We start from the raw sequence: 22,313 nt of genomic DNA, 5'->3' as shown, positions 1-22,313 counted from the left end.
AAACAATACGTCAATATGTTCCTTAAATGTAAATGTCAAAGGAGAAACGCAATGAGTAAAAAGCATAATTATATGTAGGCCCCAATAGCAGGATCACTAGCAAGGACCTCGGTATTTATAAAATCCTGTGTAGCCTACTACAGCCCTACTCATGCTGTTCATCAACGTAGATAAAAAAAAATAAAAAAAACATTATATTATTTATTTATAATGTCTAGCTTAAAAACAGATATTATACTATGTATAGTTTGTGATATCAGCTAACTTTTCGGCCAAAGCTCTGTTGACTTTTATTATTTGAGAAATAAAAACTTGTGTTAAAGTTATGCAAATGGTTAATTATTTGTGTGACTACATCACAAAGAGTCAAGTCTAAAAGCATTAGATTGAAAACATTGAAATTTCATAAAGTGTGCAAATAATAGAAACGCAGTTCAAAATGGCCTTTCTTTAAATGCAAAATATTCTTTGAGTATTTCATTTATGAAGGTAAAGCATACTCACTATACTCCTAATTACAAGAAGAATACAAAACTGCTCTTAAACTTGGTGTGTGGCAGGCTGTGGAATGGGGTTTGGCGAGGACATTTTTTCAATATTTAAAATTAAAAATATAAAAAATATTTAGATAGATATTTGCCTTTTTACAGGATATTTTACAAAGAATATCCTACCTGTGGTGTTAATCATCTCTCTCTCTCTCTCTCTCTCTCTCTCTCTCTCTCTCTCTCTCTCTCTCTCTCTCTCTCTCTCTCTCTCTCTCTCTCTCTCTCTCTCTCTCTCTCTCTCTCTCAATATGATGATGCTCAGCTCATCGTGCATGGGCTGTGTGCGGTTTTTCATCTCCTGCGTGAGAACATGAGCTATGAAGAGGAATTAAAAGCTGTGGAATAACACAGTCAGCGCGTTACTATATAAGACCACTTAAACTTCTTATAATCTCCCTTATAAGATGTCTTCATACTTTAGCCTCTTTATATTTTTATGCGTACTAAATATATCATTCAGTGAAATGTTTACTTCGATGATGAGCGTGAATCAAGCTGTTTTCGCAGAAAAACAACTAATCGATCATTTAAGAATATACATAGAACTGGAAATACAAAGACTTGACGATATTAAAAGGTAAGAGTAAACTAGCATATTTTATCATTTATGAGTGCATTAAAGGAAGTAGTTTATTAAGCGATCTAAATAGCCAAAACAAGATGGTCACCTAACTTACGAACTTTTGTCTGAAACTGTGGTCACACTGTGGCACATAACATTTTGTATGGCATAGCCTATTAGTCGTTCAGATCTATATTGGCATTTTGTTTTTCTAATTTCAATAGCCTATAAAAATTAAAACGACAAAAGTTGTAAAAGACATTTCTTATATCGTGTTTTTTTTTTTTTTTTTTTTTTTTTTTTGCATGGCAACCACACCAACACTAAAACTGAAAAATGTATATTTTTATATGATTTTTGAACAAAATATGATGTTAACGTTTAACTTTAGAATGAAATATTAACCATTCTTTTTTAGGTTCTTTTCAAGGGTCACATCATTACACAGTGGCGTGTACAATGAGCCGTCAGCTACCATAGCTAATCCAATTGTTGCATTCAAACTGGTCAAAAGACTTAAGTCTGAATGGATGAATGTTGTCTATACAAATGAAGCCGAAGAAAATATCAAAGGTAATATGTTGACCTTCACACATTTAAGGAAAGCCTTGATCTAAAGCTTAATTTTATTTTTATTTTTTTACTTTTTGGGCTTGCTTGTCCCACTTAACTCTAACCCTTCACAACCCCCATTCACTTTCGTTAAGCTCTTAGGGAGGGCTACAGGAAGATGGAGGTCAGCTTACCCAAGCTGGAGGACCTTCAGGGGGCAGCGCAGGGGCTGATGAGACTTCAGGATGTGTATGATCTACGTGTGGAGGGACTTGTGCAAGGTCACTTCCAGCAAATCACAAATGGAAATGCTGTTGACATTTACAAACCCCCTGTGTCTGATTCACTCTCCGGGGATGATTGTTTCCTTATTGGAAAGGTAAAACAAAAAATTCTGCTTAAATCTATTATTTTCAGTCTGCTTTAAAATATGTCTGCAAAACATAGTGTGGCTTTAAAGCTAATACTTCCTTATTTGTCACAAGCTTAACTCTTAGAGGAGTCAACTGCCCATTCTGTCATTGTTTGGAATGTATTGTGAATCTCTGGGAAAGCCTCTGGAAAAAATGTGTTCAGAATGTGTTCCTGCTTGAGCACACTTCCTGATGTAGATTCCATATTTCTCAATTTGTTTAGTAACTGGTGCTTCTTTTGTGGTGAATAACAACTACCAAATGGTTTATACTCTTCTTTCTTTGCGCATAAAGAAAAGCTCTGTTTTTTGTTGTTTTTTTGTTTTTTGTCTTGTAATAAGCACCATCTGTTCTCTTTACCAACATCCATACAACTACCAAGTGAAACGTGCTATGTTGCCAAAGATTGCCAACTTCTTTTAACATTTCGAAAGGAACACATTAAAAAACTAGTGACTAAATAGTTTTTGACTGAAATCCTTTTTTTAACTGTTGTGTAAGAAGTGTTCTGAGCCCAAGTGTCAGACATGTGGGATGTAATCAAGTTTTGGGTTTTTTTTTTTTTTTCTCATGTCGTATTTGTGTTATGTTACATCTGTGAGAGCTTTATGTTCGTAGGTGGCCTATGATTTGGAAGATTACTACCATTCTGTGCAGTGGTTTGAGGAGGCAGTTCGTCTCTTTCGAGGAACAGAATGGAGTCCAGAAAATGAAGGCACACTTGAAGATGCCCTTGACCATTTAGCTTTCTCTCATTTCAAGGTATGGTACCTCTTACAAAATACATATGAATTTAATTTTTACATGGTATTAAGATCCATCTTGTGTGATCTGATCTAATCCGATACGGGAAATTTTTTCAGATCACATTTGGAGGTATTCAGATGCATGTGGCCAACATTTCATAGTGTATCATACCAAAGATAACATTGAAAACTAAACACTAAAATCACAAAAAAACATTTTTGTTACTTGAAATAAAATACAACAAAAATGCTAAAAACTTTAACTTTAACTTGATGTACTAAAATAACTAAAATAGAAATAAAAATAATTATAAAAACTATGTAAACAAATTACTAACTATATGAAATACCATTTTTTTTTTAGACTGGAAACATATCCTACGCCCTCAGTCTCTCTCGGGAACTATTGCTTCATGGTAAACCTCTGCAGTCTACTACCTGCCGATAAATGAGACAGTGAGAAAAAACTTGTCCAAAACAGATCAATTTATTTTTAATTCATAAATAAGAATTACTTTAAATTCAATCTATATGGAAAAACTATCATATTTCATCACAATGAAATTTCAATCTTGTCTTCAAGATCCTATGAACAGAAGGGTACGTTTCAATGTGGAGAAGTATGAGAAGCTCCTTGATGAAAGTCCGCCTGTTACTAACCAAAGCTTGGCTTTGAAAAGGGCTGACACCACTTATCTGAGAACCAGGGATGTCTATGAGAAGCTCTGCCAAACAAAAGGATCTCAGGTATCATTCCACACTATGCTACACAACTTGTAATGGAGACAGTGTAGTGTTCATCAGAGGCTATATCTTTTTATTCCAATCTATTGTTTGTAATCTATTGTCTATAGTATTATAAGCATCACAAATATAAAATGTTAGCACATAAGTTAGAAAAGGAAAAGTATTCACACATTGCAACTAATAATTAATTTCAATTGATGATTACAGTTTCTAAATGGAGTAAACTTCCATTATTGTAATATGGCATCCATTATTGGACTATTTAATACTTCCTATCATAAAAAATTAAATAAAAAAAGAGAAAACACAAAAAGCAGCCAAAGTCAAAAGAAGAGCTATGGCAAATCTTGAGTGGATCTTGGTAGAATTCCTCATGGAGCTGCCTGAAGAAAATTACACAGCAATGTACCAAAGTTAATTATTTCAGTTTTGGATCCTGAAGGAGATCACATGAAACCATGACCTGCTTTAAATCTTAAGTGTGTAATTTCTGCGCAACTAGTGACACCAAATGAAGCTTCAATCTGTTTGTTTTGGCTACCAAACTCAGCTGGACAATAACACATTGGACCAATGGTGTCAATGTGGTACTTGTCTGTCATACCAATGGAAGGCAGGGCAGTCTCTGAATTTTGTTTAAATATGTGATGTTTGTGAACATAATATGCTATAGTGTTGTTGTCACATTGGGTTTTGTTCATGTTCTTGTTTCCTTGTCTTTTATTTTGTAATTCTCATAGTCATGATTTCCTGGTTTATCATGTGATTCCCTTATCCCGTCATATAACAGATCCACTGGAGGCAAGTGTAGACAAACCAAAGTGCAGTTAAAAAAAAAAAATCAAACCATGAACAAAATAACAAAACAAACTAAACAAAGACTTGACTTCTTAAACTTAAACAGAACTCACCAACAGCAGTTACACTTACTATACTCAACAAGAGAAAATGGAAAAATGAGGGCTATTTATACACAGACTAATGGTTTAACAGTGCATACCTGAAAGCAATGAACAATGAACCAATGACAACATGACACATGAACAGGGGAAGTTCATGACAAGATCACATGACGGGATAAGGGAATCACATAATAAACCTGAGAATTATATGAGAATTATATGACTATGAGAATTACAAAATAAAAGACAAGTGGTGCCATTAATGGCATAGAAATGAAACATTTTGCCTTCCAAAACAATTTAAATTTATATTTACCTAATGTTATGCAGTGTTTTATAAAAAATTAAAGACACATTGCCTAGATCAGTAGATCCAAAACGTTTTAGAGTAGCCCTGAGGCATCTAACATCCTTTACATTAAGTGACATTATATATACTGTATATGTAAGGAATAATTGACGACAGGCCGTTGAATTATTAGAAAAATAATGCACACCCGAGGTGGTAATGCGGTCACGACGCGAAGCGGAGTGGCCGTTACACCTCGGGTGTGCATTATTTTTCTAATAATTCAACGGCCTGAAGTCAATTATTCCGCTTATACTACAGTTACCACACCTCGAAACATTGTTCAGATTATGTTTTTCAAGACGTTTGTAAAGTTTTTGTCATTAAAACGCTCTTGTATGTAGGACTAATTTCTTACGCATCTAATCCCATGCCTCCGTTGCTAATTCCAAAACGTCATTTCAGAGTTAGTAACGGAGGTTTGAGCCGCTGATAGCAGACTAATGCTGGGGACACACGACTAGCTGACACATTCTCTGACTGTTTTCATCGACTGCAGCAGATTTTAAACACCGACTTTGAACAGACTGAACGCGCTGAACACGCGTTTGGGCATGATCAGTATAAGTATCAAATTACATTCATAACCGGCCTTAAAGTGTGTTCCCGGCTTTATGCAGTTATTAATGCAGTTATTAGAGAGAGATGTTGCAATAATGAGACAGAAAAGCATGTGCGTCAATATTATTATTTATTAATTAATTCAATTCGTTTTAATGAATTCGTTAATTCTTTTTTTCTTTCTATTATTGACAGATGACAGTAGACTAGCCAAATAAATGAAACCCAAAGCCCTTTTAACAAGTAGGCCTATCAATAATTATTTATTTGTTAAATGATCTGCAATAAAAATCCGTGCTGCAGGACTATCCATTTATTTAGCCTATATTCAGTTTAATTTTCTATTGATTATAGATAGGACTTTATAGGATATTTATTCAAATTAAACTGCATGTTTCTATTGATTGTGAAGCAAGACATTGAAAATTGCAGATCAAGCGCATGGGGCGAAATGGTTTTTCTTGTTATGATTTGTATCCGATTTGGAACTGATATGGAACTGTAATGCGGTCAAGACCTGCCTGGAACTACTTTAGCCGTGCGTTTCCCTGAAAATAATGCACACCTTAGAACGTTCGTCAACCAATCAGATTCAAGCATTCAACGGCCCTGTAGTATAAATATATATATATTTAAAGATTTATTTTTGGCATTTTTGCCTTTTATTAGGATAGGACAGAAGCTAGACAGGAAGTGCGGGACGAGATCAGGAAAAGTCCACGAGCTGGGACTCGAACTCAGGTCGCCCAAAGCACAACGGCGCTACATGTCAGCACCCTTGCCCACGAGGCTGTCGGCACAAACAAGTGACAATTGTTTTAAAAATGTTTTTTTTTTTTTTTTTTTTTTTTACCTATATAAAGGCAAATTTTATCTAACCCAATTAAATGTACAGTATGACATGTTTTATGTAAAATCCCTAAAATTCCATTCATTTTATTATTAATATAATAAATAAAGCAATAAACTAAATCAATAATTTAAATTAAATGGAATCAGTATTAAAAAAACACCTGAACTGTTGTACTGTTGTATAAAATAAATGTCACATTTGCAACCGTTTGGACATTTGGGAAAAATTGCTTTCTTGCTCGTAAAATACATTATCAACATTAAAAACAATAACTCACAAAGGGTATGTTTTTGTATCGAAGACAGTTTGAGTCTTAAATCGATCTCTATGATAAAAGTGCTAAAACCCCACTTTTACAAAGGTACATTATCGAGAACGGCAGTAATGTAGCATGATTTTGCTAAGGCAACATACTGTGCACGCAACCTATCATATGCACAGTGCTTGTGTGGATGCAGACAGATTTGACTGCAAACGATGATTTAATTTGATTGGATGTGATGTATTTGACTTTTACGGCACTACCACTTTGCTGTTTTTACAATAGAGGCAGCATTTTGCCTGTTAGACATGCATGCTTGGTTTTAATGTTATTTTAAAGTGGGGCAGAATTGAATGAATGGCAAAACTCAGCATTTTGTTTGTGTACCCCCTCTGTCCCCACGTACCCCAGTTGGGGAACCACTGCCAATCTGCCATAGATAAATGTCCTTTTAACACAGTAATGTTAGTTTCATTGCATTCATAATGACATCACTTGAGTGATGGTTGAGTTAATTAGTTATGTTAACTTAATTGAAATACCTGTGTTTATGTAAATCAGTTTAACTCATTATTATTGCTAGTCATAACTTATTAATAATTATTTGAAGCCTGTTAGGAATATTTGTTTTAGAGCCTTAGAATTAATAACACACTTTCTTTTTACAGCCAAAACATTTTGAGAACCCCAGTTTGTTCTGTGACTATTTCACCAATGACAACCCTGGTTTACTTCTGCAACCAATTAAAAGAGAGCTAATCAGCCTGCACCCTTATGTTGTGCTCTTCCATGGTTTTGTCACCCGACCTGAAGCTAAAAGCATCAGAGAATATGCAATGCCAGGGGTGAGTGTACTGTTTGCATTAAGCCTTAATATGGAAACATACAGAATTGGGTATGCAATAGTAAATCTAAGACCAAGATGTGAAAGTAGTTCATTGTAAATGAATTAATGACCCTTGCTGCCTTTGATATGATGCACATGCAAGAGTGAGTGAATTTGGACCAGAACTCCAATTTTTTTTGAGAGAGAGAATTGGATGTAATTGAGTCCTTTGTGTTACTTGGATCATTTTTGGATTGAGGGAAAAAGATTGGCAGAGACTTCAGCTCTCATTTGTTGCCAGTTCCCAGCTGAGGTTGTTCTGCTTTCATTTTTAATATAATTTGTCTCAGTCACCAGTAAAATCAGTCACATCTTACAGTGTACTGACTGGCTCAACACGGAGAGACACTTCTCTCCTTTTCCAGACATATTTAACCATACAACTTAAGCCAGCTTCGAACTGAGCTGGAAAGAAGATGAAGAGCACATTATGTGAATAAGTCATGCGGTCGGAATCAACTGTGCTTTCAGCTCGTCAGTTATTCCACCCAGAGTGTTTTTGTAGGGGCAGACTGAGCATTAAATCACGTGTTTCCGTCATTGCTTCTTTCTTTCTTTCTTTCTTTCTTTCTTTCTTTCTTTCTTTCTTTCTTTCTTTCTTTCTTTCTTTCTTTCTTTCTTTCTTTCTTTCTTTCTTTCTTTCTTTCTTTCTTTCTTTCTTTCTTTCTTTTTCTTTCTTTTTCTTTCTTTCTTTCTTTCTTTGTCCCTGCCAGTAGTTAAGTAATTTTGTTTCTTCCTGGAATTCCCACATAAAAGAAACTGCAAAAAAAATTCTTATCTTATATATTTATACTTTTTCTAGTTCTCTTACTGTTTCTCCCTTCAAATGTGTACTTTATTCTTCACAGTGACTAAAATGTATCAAAAATATTTAAATGTGAATGTTTTCCTTCAGCTTAGAAGATCAGTGGTGGCATCAGGATTAAATCAGGCCACTGCAGAATATCGCATCAGCAAGAGGTACAAGTGATTTTTTGTTTAAAGGCCCAATGAAATCAAAGTTATATCAGCTCATCTTTATGCTAGTGTACTCCTACAACATTCAAAACCAACATATCTCAATGGTAAATAATACTAGTAATAATTAGTCCAATTTCCAGTAATATCCCCTTTTTTTCTTTCTGTGTGAAGTGGCTCTCGCAGTAGAATTTTTGTCAATGATCTTTCAGTGCATGGCTTAAAGAGTCGGTCCATGAGGTTGTGGGCAAGGTGGATCGACGCATCACTATGGTCACTGGGTTGAATGTGCAGCCTCCTTATGCTGAATATCTCCAAGTGGTAAATTATGGCATTGGAGGACACTATGAACCTCATTTTGACCATGCCACAGTGAGTAACAATTTTCTTTCATTCAAAAATTTCCCAAGCATTCACACACATTTAAGGAAACACGTTTACAAAAATTCTGATATATAATACAGTAAATACATGTTTTCCAATACAGAGATTTTCTACTTATAATGTATCTTGTATATACATTATCAGCCATGATGCATACCCATTGTGTATACTGTTACTTTTTACAGCAGAAGAATGTTTAAAATCTTTATTTTATTTTATTGGCAGTCTGACTCGAGTCCATTGTACAGGCTAAAAACTGGAAATCGAGTGGCTACATTAATGATATATGTAAGTCAATAAATAGTTCAGCTCTTGCTTGCTTTCTTTCTTAATTAAAAGACAATATCTTGCCAATGTAGTTTTGAGTGAGAAAGTAAATAAATGCGTTTTGGAAGCATTTAGCAGTAACCAAAATTAATTTAATACGATTTGAGAACCACTTTACAACATAATGATTTTTTTCTTTTTTTAGTTGAGCTCTGTGGAAGCAGGAGGATTCACAGCCTTCATTTACGCTAACTTCAGTGTTCCTGTAGTGGAGGTATACCATAATTCCATATATCATTCTCAAAGATTCATAAAGACAGAAGACAACCAGACTTCACTCTGCACAGCTTTCAGAATGATAGGCCCTACAATTCTGTAATAACATTGTTTTCTATTGAGGTCAGACATTTCATTGGATATCCTGTTACAACAAAAGCTTTGGGTGAATGAACTGTTGGTGAAACCTGAGAGATAGCTATCTAGAAATTTGCACTTTCACCTCAAGGCACTCAGGTTTTCACCACCCAATAAGGGGATGTCATCTCTGCACAACCTCTCACAAAAGAAAAAAAGGAATATACATTAATCAAGGTTCATAATCCAGGACTTTGGCTGTTGTGTACACAATCAAAGAAGGTTTTAGACTAAATAAACATAATATAACTATATTAGGAGTTTTCTTTATTCTCTGTAAGGAGTGTATTTTTCAAAACATTTTCACTTTTTTATGTTTGCTTTCTAGAACGGGGCTCTCTTCTGGTGGAATCTTAAAAGAAATGGTCAAGGAAATGGTGACACTCTTCATGCTGGCTGCCCTGTCATTGTTGGCGATAAATGGGGTATGATTGTTGTATCACATGGTGTCTTGTTTACCAACATAGGGAAAGAACATTAATTTGACAGACAATCATATCCAAAGCAATTTAGAATGCATTCGAGGTATACATTCGATTAATTAATTCCCTGGTAATTGAACCAATGACTTTCTGGCACCACACACTACTGTTTAATCTACAGGAATGCACCAACAGTAGATAATAACTCTGTAAAAGAAGATTAAAAAAAAGTGAAAGGAAAAATGTGAACCTTCAATGAATTGGGAATGGTTAATTGAGATTTTTGGGTTATTTACTTATTTACTCACCTGTTAAGCTTAAAAAAAAACATCAAAGATGTCCTTACGTGTGTTATATTTCAAGGCTTTTAAAGGGGTCATGAACTGAGAATAAAATTTTCCTTGATCTTTTGACAGTTGAGTTTGTTATACTATAAAAAATACCCTGTAAGTTTCAAAACTGGAAACTTCTTTGTTATTCCAAAAATTGCTTTTATTGAAACCATGGCCATAAAATGACAGGATCTCAAAAGTGGAGACTTGTGACATCCACGGGCAGCGAAAGCCCGCCTTTGCAGAAGAACCAAACCCTACGTCTACATCACTGAATCTTTGGCTCCGCCCACTGGAGCATTAGTGAATAGTGACATGAGAATGACAAAAGATCGACACAGGATCAATACCATTACCTTCCAAACGATCCTAATGCTTGTATAGTGTTTTTTTTTTTTTTTCTCAACAATGTGAATGTCTCAGCAGTGCATTATTTGTTTGTATTCAGTGCATTTCACTGTGGATCATAAACCAGCCCAATTACTACTCATACCCAGCCCAATTACTACTCAAAACCAACCCAAATACTACTCAAAACTATTTGGTAATTCAGTCGTAGTTTCGATGCAGGCTTTGCAAACAGATGATATGGATCTGCCACCAGCAACGCCACATTGTAAGTAATGTTGCGTTCAAGTCCTCCTGGGAACTTAAGAGGTGGGAAGTTGTGTTTACAACGGCAGGTGCATTCAAGTCACTTTTTTATCAGAGTAAGATGGCATTACATTAAAAGATTACATTCTTTTAATTAATTACACATAAATACAGCAATGTTCTTAAATTCTAGTTCTAGAAAATGAATAACAAATACAGTAAATGTGCATCAGGTGTGCTTTGCTTTTTCATGTTTTTAATCAATTTATGAAGCCACTGCATATCGTTAAATATTACATTGTTATATTGTAATACCATCATATACTGTGCAGGCAATTAGCTTACTTCGCTGTAAATAGAAAAGCCTGACAATTTCTCTGCTAAATACCTTTGTGGTATTCGCCATGTTTCTCACTGACACGCCCCCAACTAGTAAGATTGGGGCTTAAAGGGGTGGTATAATGCTCTTTTCACAAGATGTAAAATAAGTCTCTGATGTCCCCAGAGTGTGAATGTGAAGTTTTAGCTCAAAATACCCCACAGATATTTTTATATAGCATGTTAAAATTGTCACTTTTTAAGGGTGAGCAAAAATGCACCGTTTTTGTGTCTGTCCCTTTAAATGCAAATGAGCAGCTACAACAGCTTGTGTCCTGAAAATTTCAAAAACTTTTTTTTTATGTTTAAATGTATGTAGCTGATGTGGAGTTAACTATCTTTTAATCATTGATTAGCATATTCTGTCTTGATAATCTATAAATCGTGTTCCGGGGGTGGGGTTTATGTCAATTTTAGGGTTAGTGATGTCACTAACCCGGGAGGAATGTGGTGTAGTCCATACCAGCCGTTTGTTGTAGTCCTTAAAAAGCTTTTTTTTTAAAGAAAATATCTCTTTGAGCATCCTGACTTGGCAGATGTTGTTTATACTCAAACATCAACATTACACACTAACTAAAGTTAAAAAAGTGAAATCATAATCAACCACCCCTTTAAAGAAAATCCTGAACTTCCCACTCATATTTACGACATTGTGGTGGCGTTCATGTGCGTTCAACTCATAATAAGATCTTTACGAGATGACTTGAACGCACCATAACCTTGTTTATCCCAATGCCTGATCTGTGATTTCTGATGTGTAGGCTAATCAAGTTCAGAAAGATAATCTTTCTCTCAAAATAATGTTTATGCATCAGTAAATCAAGCCAGTGACTAAAAGATCAACTTCACATCGTTTATCTTAGTAGGATGAAAATAATCTTATTTAAACTGATTATTATACAGAAAAGCTATCAGAACGACCCCTTTCCAATCGCTCAAACTGTCAATCACACAACGCGAGTATATGTGGACACTTGCCAAAACTTGTTATGAAATCAGTGACGCTGTTACACTGCACAACGAAGCTCTTACTGTATTTACATCGTCTTTGCATTGTTATTTGGTGAAAGCATTTGTGAGAGTGCAGAAAATGCGTTGCAATGATAAGATCTTTTCATTCACGCGATCAACAGACTGCTGCTCAATGCTCATCACTGCAACCTTTCATGTGATCATGGAAATACTTAAAAAACTTCTCACGATTCGTTAATCTCGATATCTGTAATAGTAAAACGTATAAAAGTATTAGAGAGATTTCCACATGTAATGCTAGCTATTTCATATGCAAACATGTCAGCCTATCACAGCAGTGGGCGTTTACACTGAAGTCTCACAGCAGACACACCTCTTCGAACAAATCAGAGGCTAAAATCAGGGTAGGAAAAATGCCTTTTATTTCTAAATCATGACAATTTTTTATGTAAAAATCATACTAACATTATAAGGGCACCCCATGAAACATTATAAAATAAGAAAATAACCAGTTAATGACCCCTTTAAAGCCATAAGCTTTCTGTGAGGAACCCACCGATATAAAGGCATTCACTGTCTTTTCTTTTCCAGTTGCCAATAAGTGGGTTCATGAGTATGGACAAGAATTCCGACATCGTTGTAGCCTTAATCCTGAAGAGTGAAGGAAGCATGAGACCATTTAAAGTATAAGAGTCAACCCCCTTAAAGGAGCAACAATAGCAAGTGAGGGGAGTGAAAGGCTGAGAATGAAGGGGTAAAGAATTTGAGAGCTAAAACCACCTGCCTTTATAGCTGATTTGAGCATTGGGAAGAGAGGCACTTGGATCATTTTCATGGATGTCTGAAGTGCACAGGACATAGAGAGATTTCAACAGTGTGTGTATGTTTGTGTGTGGGTTAGGGAATGGTTTGGCATGCAGCCCAAAGGGCAAGCTGACCTCCTGTTCCTGCTTCCCAAGATAAACACCAGAATGTGTTCTGAATGTACAGATGTTTACATGAGTACCTGATGATGATTTGTTTTGATGAGTAGTTTGTGGTAACATCAATTTTTTTCTGACAGCAAACAAAAATATTCTTTATAATTAATTACAATGCACTTCGAAAAAGTATAATAAATTACCCACTTGAATGTTGATGATTTACCTGTGTAAATCTGGCGCAACTGTGTGTTGTTTATGGTTGCAAAGCAACTTCCATAAAAGTTCCATAAATGTTGTAAACATATAAATAAATTATGAAATGAGATGAACCTTTTCTTTGTGAACCTTTTTTTTTTTAAGTATTTAATTTATTGGCATTTTTGGGTTGGATTTTCATCAAAAACAATGTATTGTTATATATTACATTGCCATGATATAGAATATAAAAATAGTAATAGCTAACTGCTTTAAATGTAAAAATAGCGGTCACCAAGTTTTCAAAATATCCTTTAGGGATGTATTGCTATCTCTGGGTTCGGGCAAACATTTTGAACTCAGCCCTCCCTCCGGACAGCACGCCAAATACGCATAACCTTTACTCCACTTAATTACATGTAAGTGTGAACTCATGAATTAGAAGCAAATGTTTTATCCAGAGGATTGTTCCCACTATGCTACCGAGGTACTTGCCTTGCTTTCTGAAACTAGTTATTTTTATAATTATTAATGTGAGATTCCTGTAACTGCTTAACACATTCCTGGTGGAGACATTTCCTCCGGCACGTACACACACACACACACTCACACTCATCCACTCAAAAACAAACACACTATTACATGGTTAGAATTCAAAAAGTGAGCTAATATGCTCAGGATTACGACACATGGAGGGATACCTTAACCTTGATACAATTGTGATAAAAAGGCAATTCATTTCAGTATTCTAAAGTATCTCAAAATGTAATGTGATACAATCACAAAACAGTGCTAATCATAACAGTATTCTCTTTTTGCACATACAAAGAAGTTGAGAGTGTAACACAGTGTCCTAACCCACTGAATCTCATGTGTATTTAACATAAAGAAAACGAGAGAGTGGTGAAACTTGAATGTAGACATAGTGAAATTGTGCTTTTTCAAGAACGAACAACAAATCAGAAACTAAGGACCTCAAAAGAAGCAGACCATTTTAATTTACAAACTACCCCTCAGATGCTGTCAGAAGATACTGTTTCATGCCGACATGTTAATCAATCAGACCTCTGCATTGCTAACTCAAAGACCTCTCTTTTCAGCCCACCCAAACAGTCAAGTCAAGTCAAGTCAAGAGTCAAGTCAAGTCAAGTCACCTTTATTTATATAGCGCTTTTTACAATAAAGATTGTTTCAAAGCAGCTTTACAGTGAAAACAGGCAACACAGTTTGTTTCAGCTGTACAGAAGATCTAGAAGAAAATAGCGTCATAGTCCAGCTCAAATAAGTTCAGTGATGCTTATTTTTTGTTGTAAAAAAGTTATTAATTTAGTTCATTTATCTATACAGCCGCTCTGGAGAAAACAGGGATGTCGTCGTCCAGCTCAGTTCAGTTCTCATATAATGGTGTCAATGCAGGCAGGTCAATAATATTGTTGAAAATTAAGTGTCCCCAACTAAGCAAGCCAAAAGCCAAAGGCAACAGTGGCAAGGAACCAAAACTCCATCAGGTGAATGGAGAAATGGAGAAAAAAACCTTGGGAGAAACCAGGCTCACCCTTACGAAAAATAAGTTTATTCAAGTGTGCTATTAGTATACTTCTTTTAAACAAAAAATAAGAAAGTATACTTTCAGTCTACTTTTTATGTACTTCTCAGAAATATACTTTATGTACTTCTCAGAAATATACTTCAAATTCCACTTAAGTATACTTGACTAAGACTTATACTGACAGAAAAGTCTAAGTATATTTGGCCTATACTTGTTGATCGAGATATTCTTAAAAGTATAATTAAGTATTCTAAGTATTCTTGGCTTGTAGCCTACTTCTGTTTAATATTTTGATTGAGTAGCTTATTAAATACTTTTTTTTTTTAAACATAATATTACACACTGTCTTATAAACTAACATGTTCAAGTTTATATAGTAACAAGATTTCAAGTGGAATAGCTAAATAAAATAAAAATATATAGAGTAAATAAAATAAGCATGGAACTGAACCTGATCTTGTACACAGCGATAATAATTCCCTTACGAAAAATAAGTTTATTCAAGTGTTCTATTAGTATACTTCTTTTCAACTAAAAAGAAGAAAGCATACTTTCAGTCTACATTTTATATACTTCTCAAAAATATACTTTATGTACTTCTCAGAAATATACTTAATTACACTTAAGTGTAGGCTACTTGACTTATGAGAGAAAAGTCCAAGTATATTTGGCCTATACTTGTACTCAATCTTTTGATCGAGATATACTTAAAAGTTTAATTATTCAAAGTATACTTGGCTTGTAGTTGTGTTAACTCTTTTGATCGAGTAGCCTCGATCACGTTTCTGAATCTGATCAAGGTAGGCTATAGTGTTTGACAAAAATGTGATTTTCTCATCTTTTTTGTTTAAAATGTTGCCTTTATTTATGAAACTTACCAACATTCAAGTGTTGATAAAAAAGGATGCATGAAGCTAATAAAATGTTTTTACAATTAAAGTACAGTTAAAGGTATTTTTCAAGTATAAAAAATAACATTTGAACATAGTAGTACGCCTACTGCAAGTGCAAAAATTATATATAAATAGTAAACTATAAGTATAATGTTAAGTTCACTTGTAGTATAAAACTACTAAACTAGTAGCCTAGTTTATTGAGAGTAGGCCTACACTAAAAGAAAACTTGCAAGTATATTTGCAGTATAAAACGTACTCGGTTACTAACGTAACCTCGGTTCTCTCTAGAAGAGGGAACGAGTACTGCGTAAGATATCTTACGCTAGGGGAAAATCCTTTTCCGCGAGATATTGAAGCCAAAAATTATCCTTAATTTTAAATAATGCAAAACGCGTTGCGGCAGCATGCAGACATAGGCGAGACAGCTCGCGCGCCTATTGGCTGCTCTGCGGCAACTGCAGCAGCCTATCGAGCGAGGCCTGGCGTGACGCCAGACCCAATCAGGGTGCTTCGCGCCCACTGCGTCACGTCCCGCCGAAACGGGCGTGGTGTAGGCCTATAAATACCGCTCGCAGGCAGCTATTATCTGTTTTTTCATCATCGAAGCAACCAGAGCGTGTGCATGCACGGCAAGATACGCAGTACTCGTTCCCTCTTCTAGAGAGAACCGAGGTTACGTTAGAAACCGAGTACGTTCTCTTACGAGAGGTCTCTCGTACTGCGTAAGATATCTTACGCTAGGGGACCCAATGCAAAACGCCGTGCATGCTGAGATCTGACACCAAAGACCCAAGGGCGAAAGCCCGGGGTTCATATAGTGCACAATCACCCAGGGAACTCACAGGGAGTCCGGGAAGAGGGAGGGGCGAGGCCGCGCTCTTCCACATATGGTAGTGTCGCTTAGACGCAAATTTCATCATACAGACAGGGCGGGGTACGGCCTGAACTGATGGGAAAAAATGTGGGTCTTACACAGTTTGCCCAGGCACGTCTCGTGCTACTGCTATCCATTGTCGATCATTGAGCTGTGCTCAGCAGACGCAGCATTCTGAGTTGATAGCATCAAGTCAGATAATACTGGTTAACTTAGACCGACAGCAGCCTGGCCTGCAGGCCGGGAACCTCTAGGTTGTAGAACCTTATAAATGTAGACGGGGAGGCCCAGCCTGCCGCCGTACAAATATCTTGCAAGGCAATCCCACTTGACCAGGCCCACGACGAGGCCACGCCTCTCGTGGAGTGCGCTCTGACACCCAGCGGGCACTGCACGCCCTTGGAGGCATATGCCAGCGCTATAGCGTCAACTATCCATCTGGATAGGCTCTGTTTCGACGCGGCTAATCCCTTAGAACGCCCGCTAAACGAAACAAAGAGCTGCTCTGTCTGTCTGAAGACAGACGAGCGAGACACATAAGCTCTTAATGCCCTGACCGGGCAAAGGAGGCCCGCATCCCTTTCCTCATCAGGGACCGGTAGGGCTGACAGGGAGATAACCTGCGCCCTAAACGGTGTGTTGAGGGATTTCGGAACATAACCGTGCTTAGGTTTGAGTATAACTTTTGAGTCATTAGGCCCAAATTCCATGCACGTCGCGCTCACAGAGAGCGCGTGTAAGTCCCCTATGCGCTTCACTGAAGCGAGAGCCAGCAGAAACACAGTCTTGAAAGACAGATGTTTCAGATCAATTGACTGTAAAGGCTCGAATGGTGCACCTTTCATGGCTTCCAGAACCGTAGAAAGGTCCCATACGGGGACTGAGGGGGGTCTGGGAGGATTCAGTCTCTTAGCTCCTCTAAGGAAGCGGATGACCAACTCGTTCCTTCCTATTGACTGACCAAGCGTTGTTTCTGAGAACGCTGCTATAGCCGCCACATAAACTTTGAGCGTGGAAGGGGTCCTGCCCTTATCCAACAGCTCTTGTAGGAAGGAAAGCACCTCCGTCACTCCACAGTCTGTGGGTGACACGCCACGGGCTGTGCACCAGCCCGAAAACACTGACCATTTCGAGGAGTAGAGCCGTCTCGTAGACGGAGCTCTAGCCTGCGTGATCGTGTTTAATACTCCTTGAGGGAGTCCAACATGTACCCGTTGATGGCCCAGACATGAAGGGACCACAATTCCGGGTGAGGATGCCAGATCGAGCCGTGGGCCTGAGAGAGGAGGTCTCTCCTCACTGGTACTGGCCACGGGACAGTGCTTGCTAACTGCATCACGACTGGGAACCAAGGTTGGTTTTCCCAGAACGGTGCCACCAGCAGTACTGAGCATCCTTCTTCCCTGATCCGTTCTATCACCTGAGGCAGGAGAGGGACGGGGGGAAAAGCATAAAGCGGGCGGCGTGGCCACACATGAGCCAGCGCGTCCCTGCTCTTGGAGAAAAATTCCGGACAGTGAGCGTTTTCTTGAGACGCGAACAGGTCTACTTCCGCTCTGCCGAATTTCTTCCACAGCAGTTGGACAGTCTGTGGGTGTAAAGACCATTCGCCTGCCGGAACATTGTTCCTGGACAGTCTGTCTGGTCCTATATTCAGGATCCCAGGCACGTGCGCTGCTCTGAGCGAGCGCAGGTTGCGCTGAGCCCACACCAGGAGGCGTTCTGCTAGCCTGTACAGGTTCCTGGACCTGAGGCCGCCCTGGCGATTTATGTAGGACACCACAGACACGTTGTCCGAGCGGACCAGGACGTGGCGTCCTTTTATTTGGGGACAAAAACGCGTCAGCGCGTTGTCTATTGCCAACATTTCGAGGCAATTTATGTGCAGGAGCCTCTCCCATTCCGACCACTGGCCGAAGAACGGTCTGCCCTCGAGCAGCGCTCCCCATCCCGAGGTGGACGCGTCCGTGGACACCACTTTCACCCTCGAGGAAGTCCCCAGGCTTACACCTGACTGGTACCAGTCGTTTGCTCTCCAAGGTTTCAGAGCTGTGACGCACTTCTGATTGACCTTGAGGCGAATCAAACCGGATGCCCACGCTTGACGTGGGACTCGTGCTTTCAGCCAAAACTGCAGCGGGTGCATGCGGAGCAGGCCCAGCTGGAGTACTGATGATGCTGCGGCCATGAGACCCAGCATCTTCTGAAATCTCTTGAGCGGGACAGACGCGCCGCAGCGGAATGAGTTTGCTGTGCGTTGAATGTCGACCGCGCGCTGTGGCATTAGTCGCGCTATCATGGACAGCGAGTCCAACTCTGTGCCCAGGAAAGATATCTTCTGACTGGGTGACAGAGAGCTCTTCGCCCAATTGACACCGAGACCCAAATTCTCGAGGTGATCGAGTAAAATGGTCGCGTGTTCTATGAGCACTGAGCGCGATTGTGCTAGAATCAGCCAATCGTCCAAATAGTTCAGTACTCGCACGCCTCTCATTCTGAGGGGTGCGAGCGCCGCATCCATGCACTTCGTAAATGTACGGGGTGCCAGGGATAAGCCGAACGGCAGGACTGTGTACTGATATGCCTGGCCCTCGAAGGCGAATCTCAAATATCGCCTGTGACGTGACGGTATCTGTATTTGAAAATACGCGTCTTTCAGATCTATTGACACAAACCAATCTCCTTGGTGTTCAGTTGCCTTAGATCTAGTATGGGTCTGAGACCCCCGTCTTTTTTCGGTACCAGGAAGTATCTGCTGTATAGCCCTCCTTCGCTCTGAACTTGAGAGAGAGGCTCTATGGCCCCTTTGTTCAATAGTTTCGCCACTTCGGCTCGAAGTAAATGTGCTACTTCTGCTTTTACCGTGGTCTCGAAGCGCGCCGCATAGCGTCGTGCTCATGACATTTGAGGCATGGGGCGCGCTGATAACAGCGGGCAGATTGCCCGCGCTCGACTCCTCTGCGGCGGTCCGCCGCGAGGGGAGGGCTGGGCGGTTCCCGTAGGAACTGTCATGTCTATGTGTGGATGTGGGCGCGGGACAGCGGGCACACTTATCACACCGAAAGCATTGTTCGCTTGAGTGAAGCGAATACACGCTGGTTTCGTTTTTACAGAAACCGTGAGACATGCATAACGTGGCGTTAGTGGGCACTGGGTAGTGGGCACATTCACCATGTTTGAAGCGCAACCGATCTAAGTCGGTTTTATGTGCGCGAGCCCTGTGTGACAGGCTGTGCTTGTGTGTAGGGATGGGCACTGGGCATTCTTACTACACATGAGACACCATCGGCCGTGGCCGGGACACCAGAAAATACACTCTTTTGGGGATTTATCTGGGTAGCCGTGAAAACGGCATTTGTGTGCAGGCAAGCGGGTGACAGAACCGGCTTGTTGGCTGCAGAAAACACTGGAACAGTCACATTTGCTGGAACTGGACGAGCGAATACCTTTGGTGTGAGTCCGGCCGCAGCGGGACTGGAACACCGTCGTTTTCCTAGGCGTGCTAGGACGACTTCGGGGCCTCGGGCTTTACCGCAATCCTAGGTCGCGGACCACACACAGCGGGGCGGCGACCGGATGAGCGGGAGCGCGGTCTCGCGGTCTCGCTCTAGCTGAATAGGGGGCGTTCCATGACTTAGCGACTTCTTCGTGTAGCTCAGGAAGAAAAGGCGCTGGTCTGGACGCAGGCGAAGCGCGCTCCCCAGGCAGGAAAAAGCCATCCAGCCGGTTGTGAGCGGGCTGCTCGGGCGAAGACCACTCGAGGCCGAGGCTCGCCGCGGCCTGTGCGAGTACTCGCATGAGCTCCGTCTCGATGGACGCTCTCTTGCCTGACGGTGTGTGGGCAGGGGGCGCGGGGTCCTCAGAGCCCGCCCAATCCTCACTGCCTGACGCCAGGATAGAGCAGGAATCATCCTCTCCCAGCAGGGCTTCCTCGTCAGCGATGTCAACGGAAGCGGCGGCAGACAGCGGCCGCTGTCTGTCAGGAAGAGAGGCTGATGAAGCCGGTGAAGCAAGCGGGCGAACCGGCGAGCTTTGGCGGCTGGGGGAAGGTTCCGGGACCCGCTGGGCACGGCGCTTCTTACGGCGCGATGCCGCGGCGGGCGGGGGAGCAGTCTCGGTGAAGAAGGCCAGGCGAGTCCTCAGAGTCGCCATAGTCATCAGCTCGCAGTGAGGGCAGCCGCCGTCAGTGAGCGCGAGAACTGCATGTTCCTCACCCAGGCAGGAAACGCAAACCACGTGGCGGTCCCCGTCACTGAGTGTGGCTCTGCACGAGCCGCAGGAAGGCATCTTGAAAAAGACGCTAGCTCTTTTAGAATGTGTGTCGCGGCGGCGACACACACACACAAACAGAGTACAGAGTAATAGAAAGGATATAAGCGCCGGAAAGCGCAGCAGGAAGGCAGGAAGGCGGCGCGGCCAGCGACTTCAGTGACTCGTCCCGCTGAAGGTGCTCTCTCTCAGACGGCGCGGCTTCTTCTCCAGCTCCAGCGATGCGTGTGCTTCGCTTGAAGGATGAAAAATCAGATAATAGCTGCCTGCGAGCGGTATTTATAGGCCTAGACCACGCCCGTTTCGGCGGGACGTGACGCAGTGGGCGCGAAGCACCCTGATTGGGTCTGGCGTCACGCCAGGCCTCGCTCGATAGGCTGCTGCAGTTGCCGCAGAGCAGCCAATAGGCGCGCGAGCTGTCTTGCCTATGTCTGCATGCTGCCGCAATGCGTTTTGCATTATTTAAAATTAAGGATAATTTTTGGCTTCAATATCTCGCGGAAAAGGATTTTTCCCGAGATATCTTACGCAGTACGAGAGACCTCTCGTAAGAGAACTACTAAACTAATAGTTTACTGAGAGTATACTTCAAAGTTGCTACAAGTATTAAAATAGTAAACTACTATTATACCCCTAAGTTCACTTGCAGTACAAATGAGAAATGTAATTATGAACTAGTTGTGCACTTAAAGTTTACTACTGTTACACTTATAGTACACTTAAACATATACTCTTATATAAAAGTGGGCCAATTTAGTCCCAAGCGGTATTAAAATAGTACACTTACAAGTTTACTACTAGTACATATTGACATTAGTATACTTACTACATAATGTATACTTAAAAATATACTTGAACATTACTTAAGTATACTTCCTCTGGCCAACGAATGAACAGTGTATGCTTCAGGCAGCATTACAGGTTAGAAGTAAGATTGGATCAGAACGGGTTAGGTGTCTTGCTCAAGTGTAATGAGAGTGGAAGAAAGTGTAATGAGAGTGGAAGAAAGTGCTGTTCATTCACTCCCCCCACTTGCGACCTTCGGATTACAATTCAGACTCTCTAACCATTAGGCCAAAACTGCCCCCTGCCCCCTTGGTATGAGAGTGACTAACTTGCATCATATGGATGCAGGATGTCAGAAATGTTCATTGTTTTCTGCCACATTTGCTTATTGAATCCTCTTGGCTCTTGCACACATGTACAGGCCATCACCACAGAGTAGTGACAGACTTCTCTTTCTGTAGCGTAGACGGTCTTTGAATTGGGTTTCAATTGTGCAGAGGCTCAAGAATCTGTCTTTCCTGGCCGCAGAGTGTGCAACCTCACAGTGTAGGATGTGCAAATGCCCAAAATAATTATGTGACCTAGGCAAGCAATCTAAATACTGCGTGTACTCAACCAATCAGTATGTTCAGCGCCCAAGTTCCTGAACTTTGAACAAGTACTACCCCATGAGCAGGGACTTTCTGAGGGGGAGATATTATTTAGAACTTCATTTAGACC

The 22,313-nt window shown here is 40.1% G+C and overlaps 1 protein-coding gene across 1 annotated transcript; it reads left to right on the top strand.

Moving 5' to 3' along the window:
* Positions 1-840: 840 nt before the first annotated feature.
* Positions 841-13,343, top strand: p4ha3 (prolyl 4-hydroxylase, alpha polypeptide III). The gene is made up of 13 exons (XM_082179583.1): positions 841-1,125; positions 1,529-1,683; positions 1,818-2,041; positions 2,694-2,837; positions 3,186-3,237; positions 3,405-3,568; positions 7,164-7,340; positions 8,277-8,341; positions 8,551-8,710; positions 8,948-9,010; positions 9,195-9,263; positions 9,732-9,828; positions 12,693-13,343. The coding sequence occupies exons 1-13, from the start codon at positions 953-955 to the stop codon at positions 12,761-12,763; spliced, it is 1,614 nt and encodes a 537-aa protein (XP_082035709.1). The 5' UTR covers positions 841-952; the 3' UTR covers positions 12,764-13,343.
* The last annotated feature ends 8,970 nt before the right edge of the window (positions 13,344-22,313 follow it).

This window comes from Leuciscus leuciscus (assembly GCF_965113295.1).
Source record: "Leuciscus leuciscus genome assembly, chromosome: 9".
Lineage (NCBI taxonomy): Eukaryota > Metazoa > Chordata > Actinopteri > Cypriniformes > Leuciscidae > Leuciscus > Leuciscus leuciscus.
This window is presented reverse-complemented; position numbering and strand designations above follow the sequence as displayed.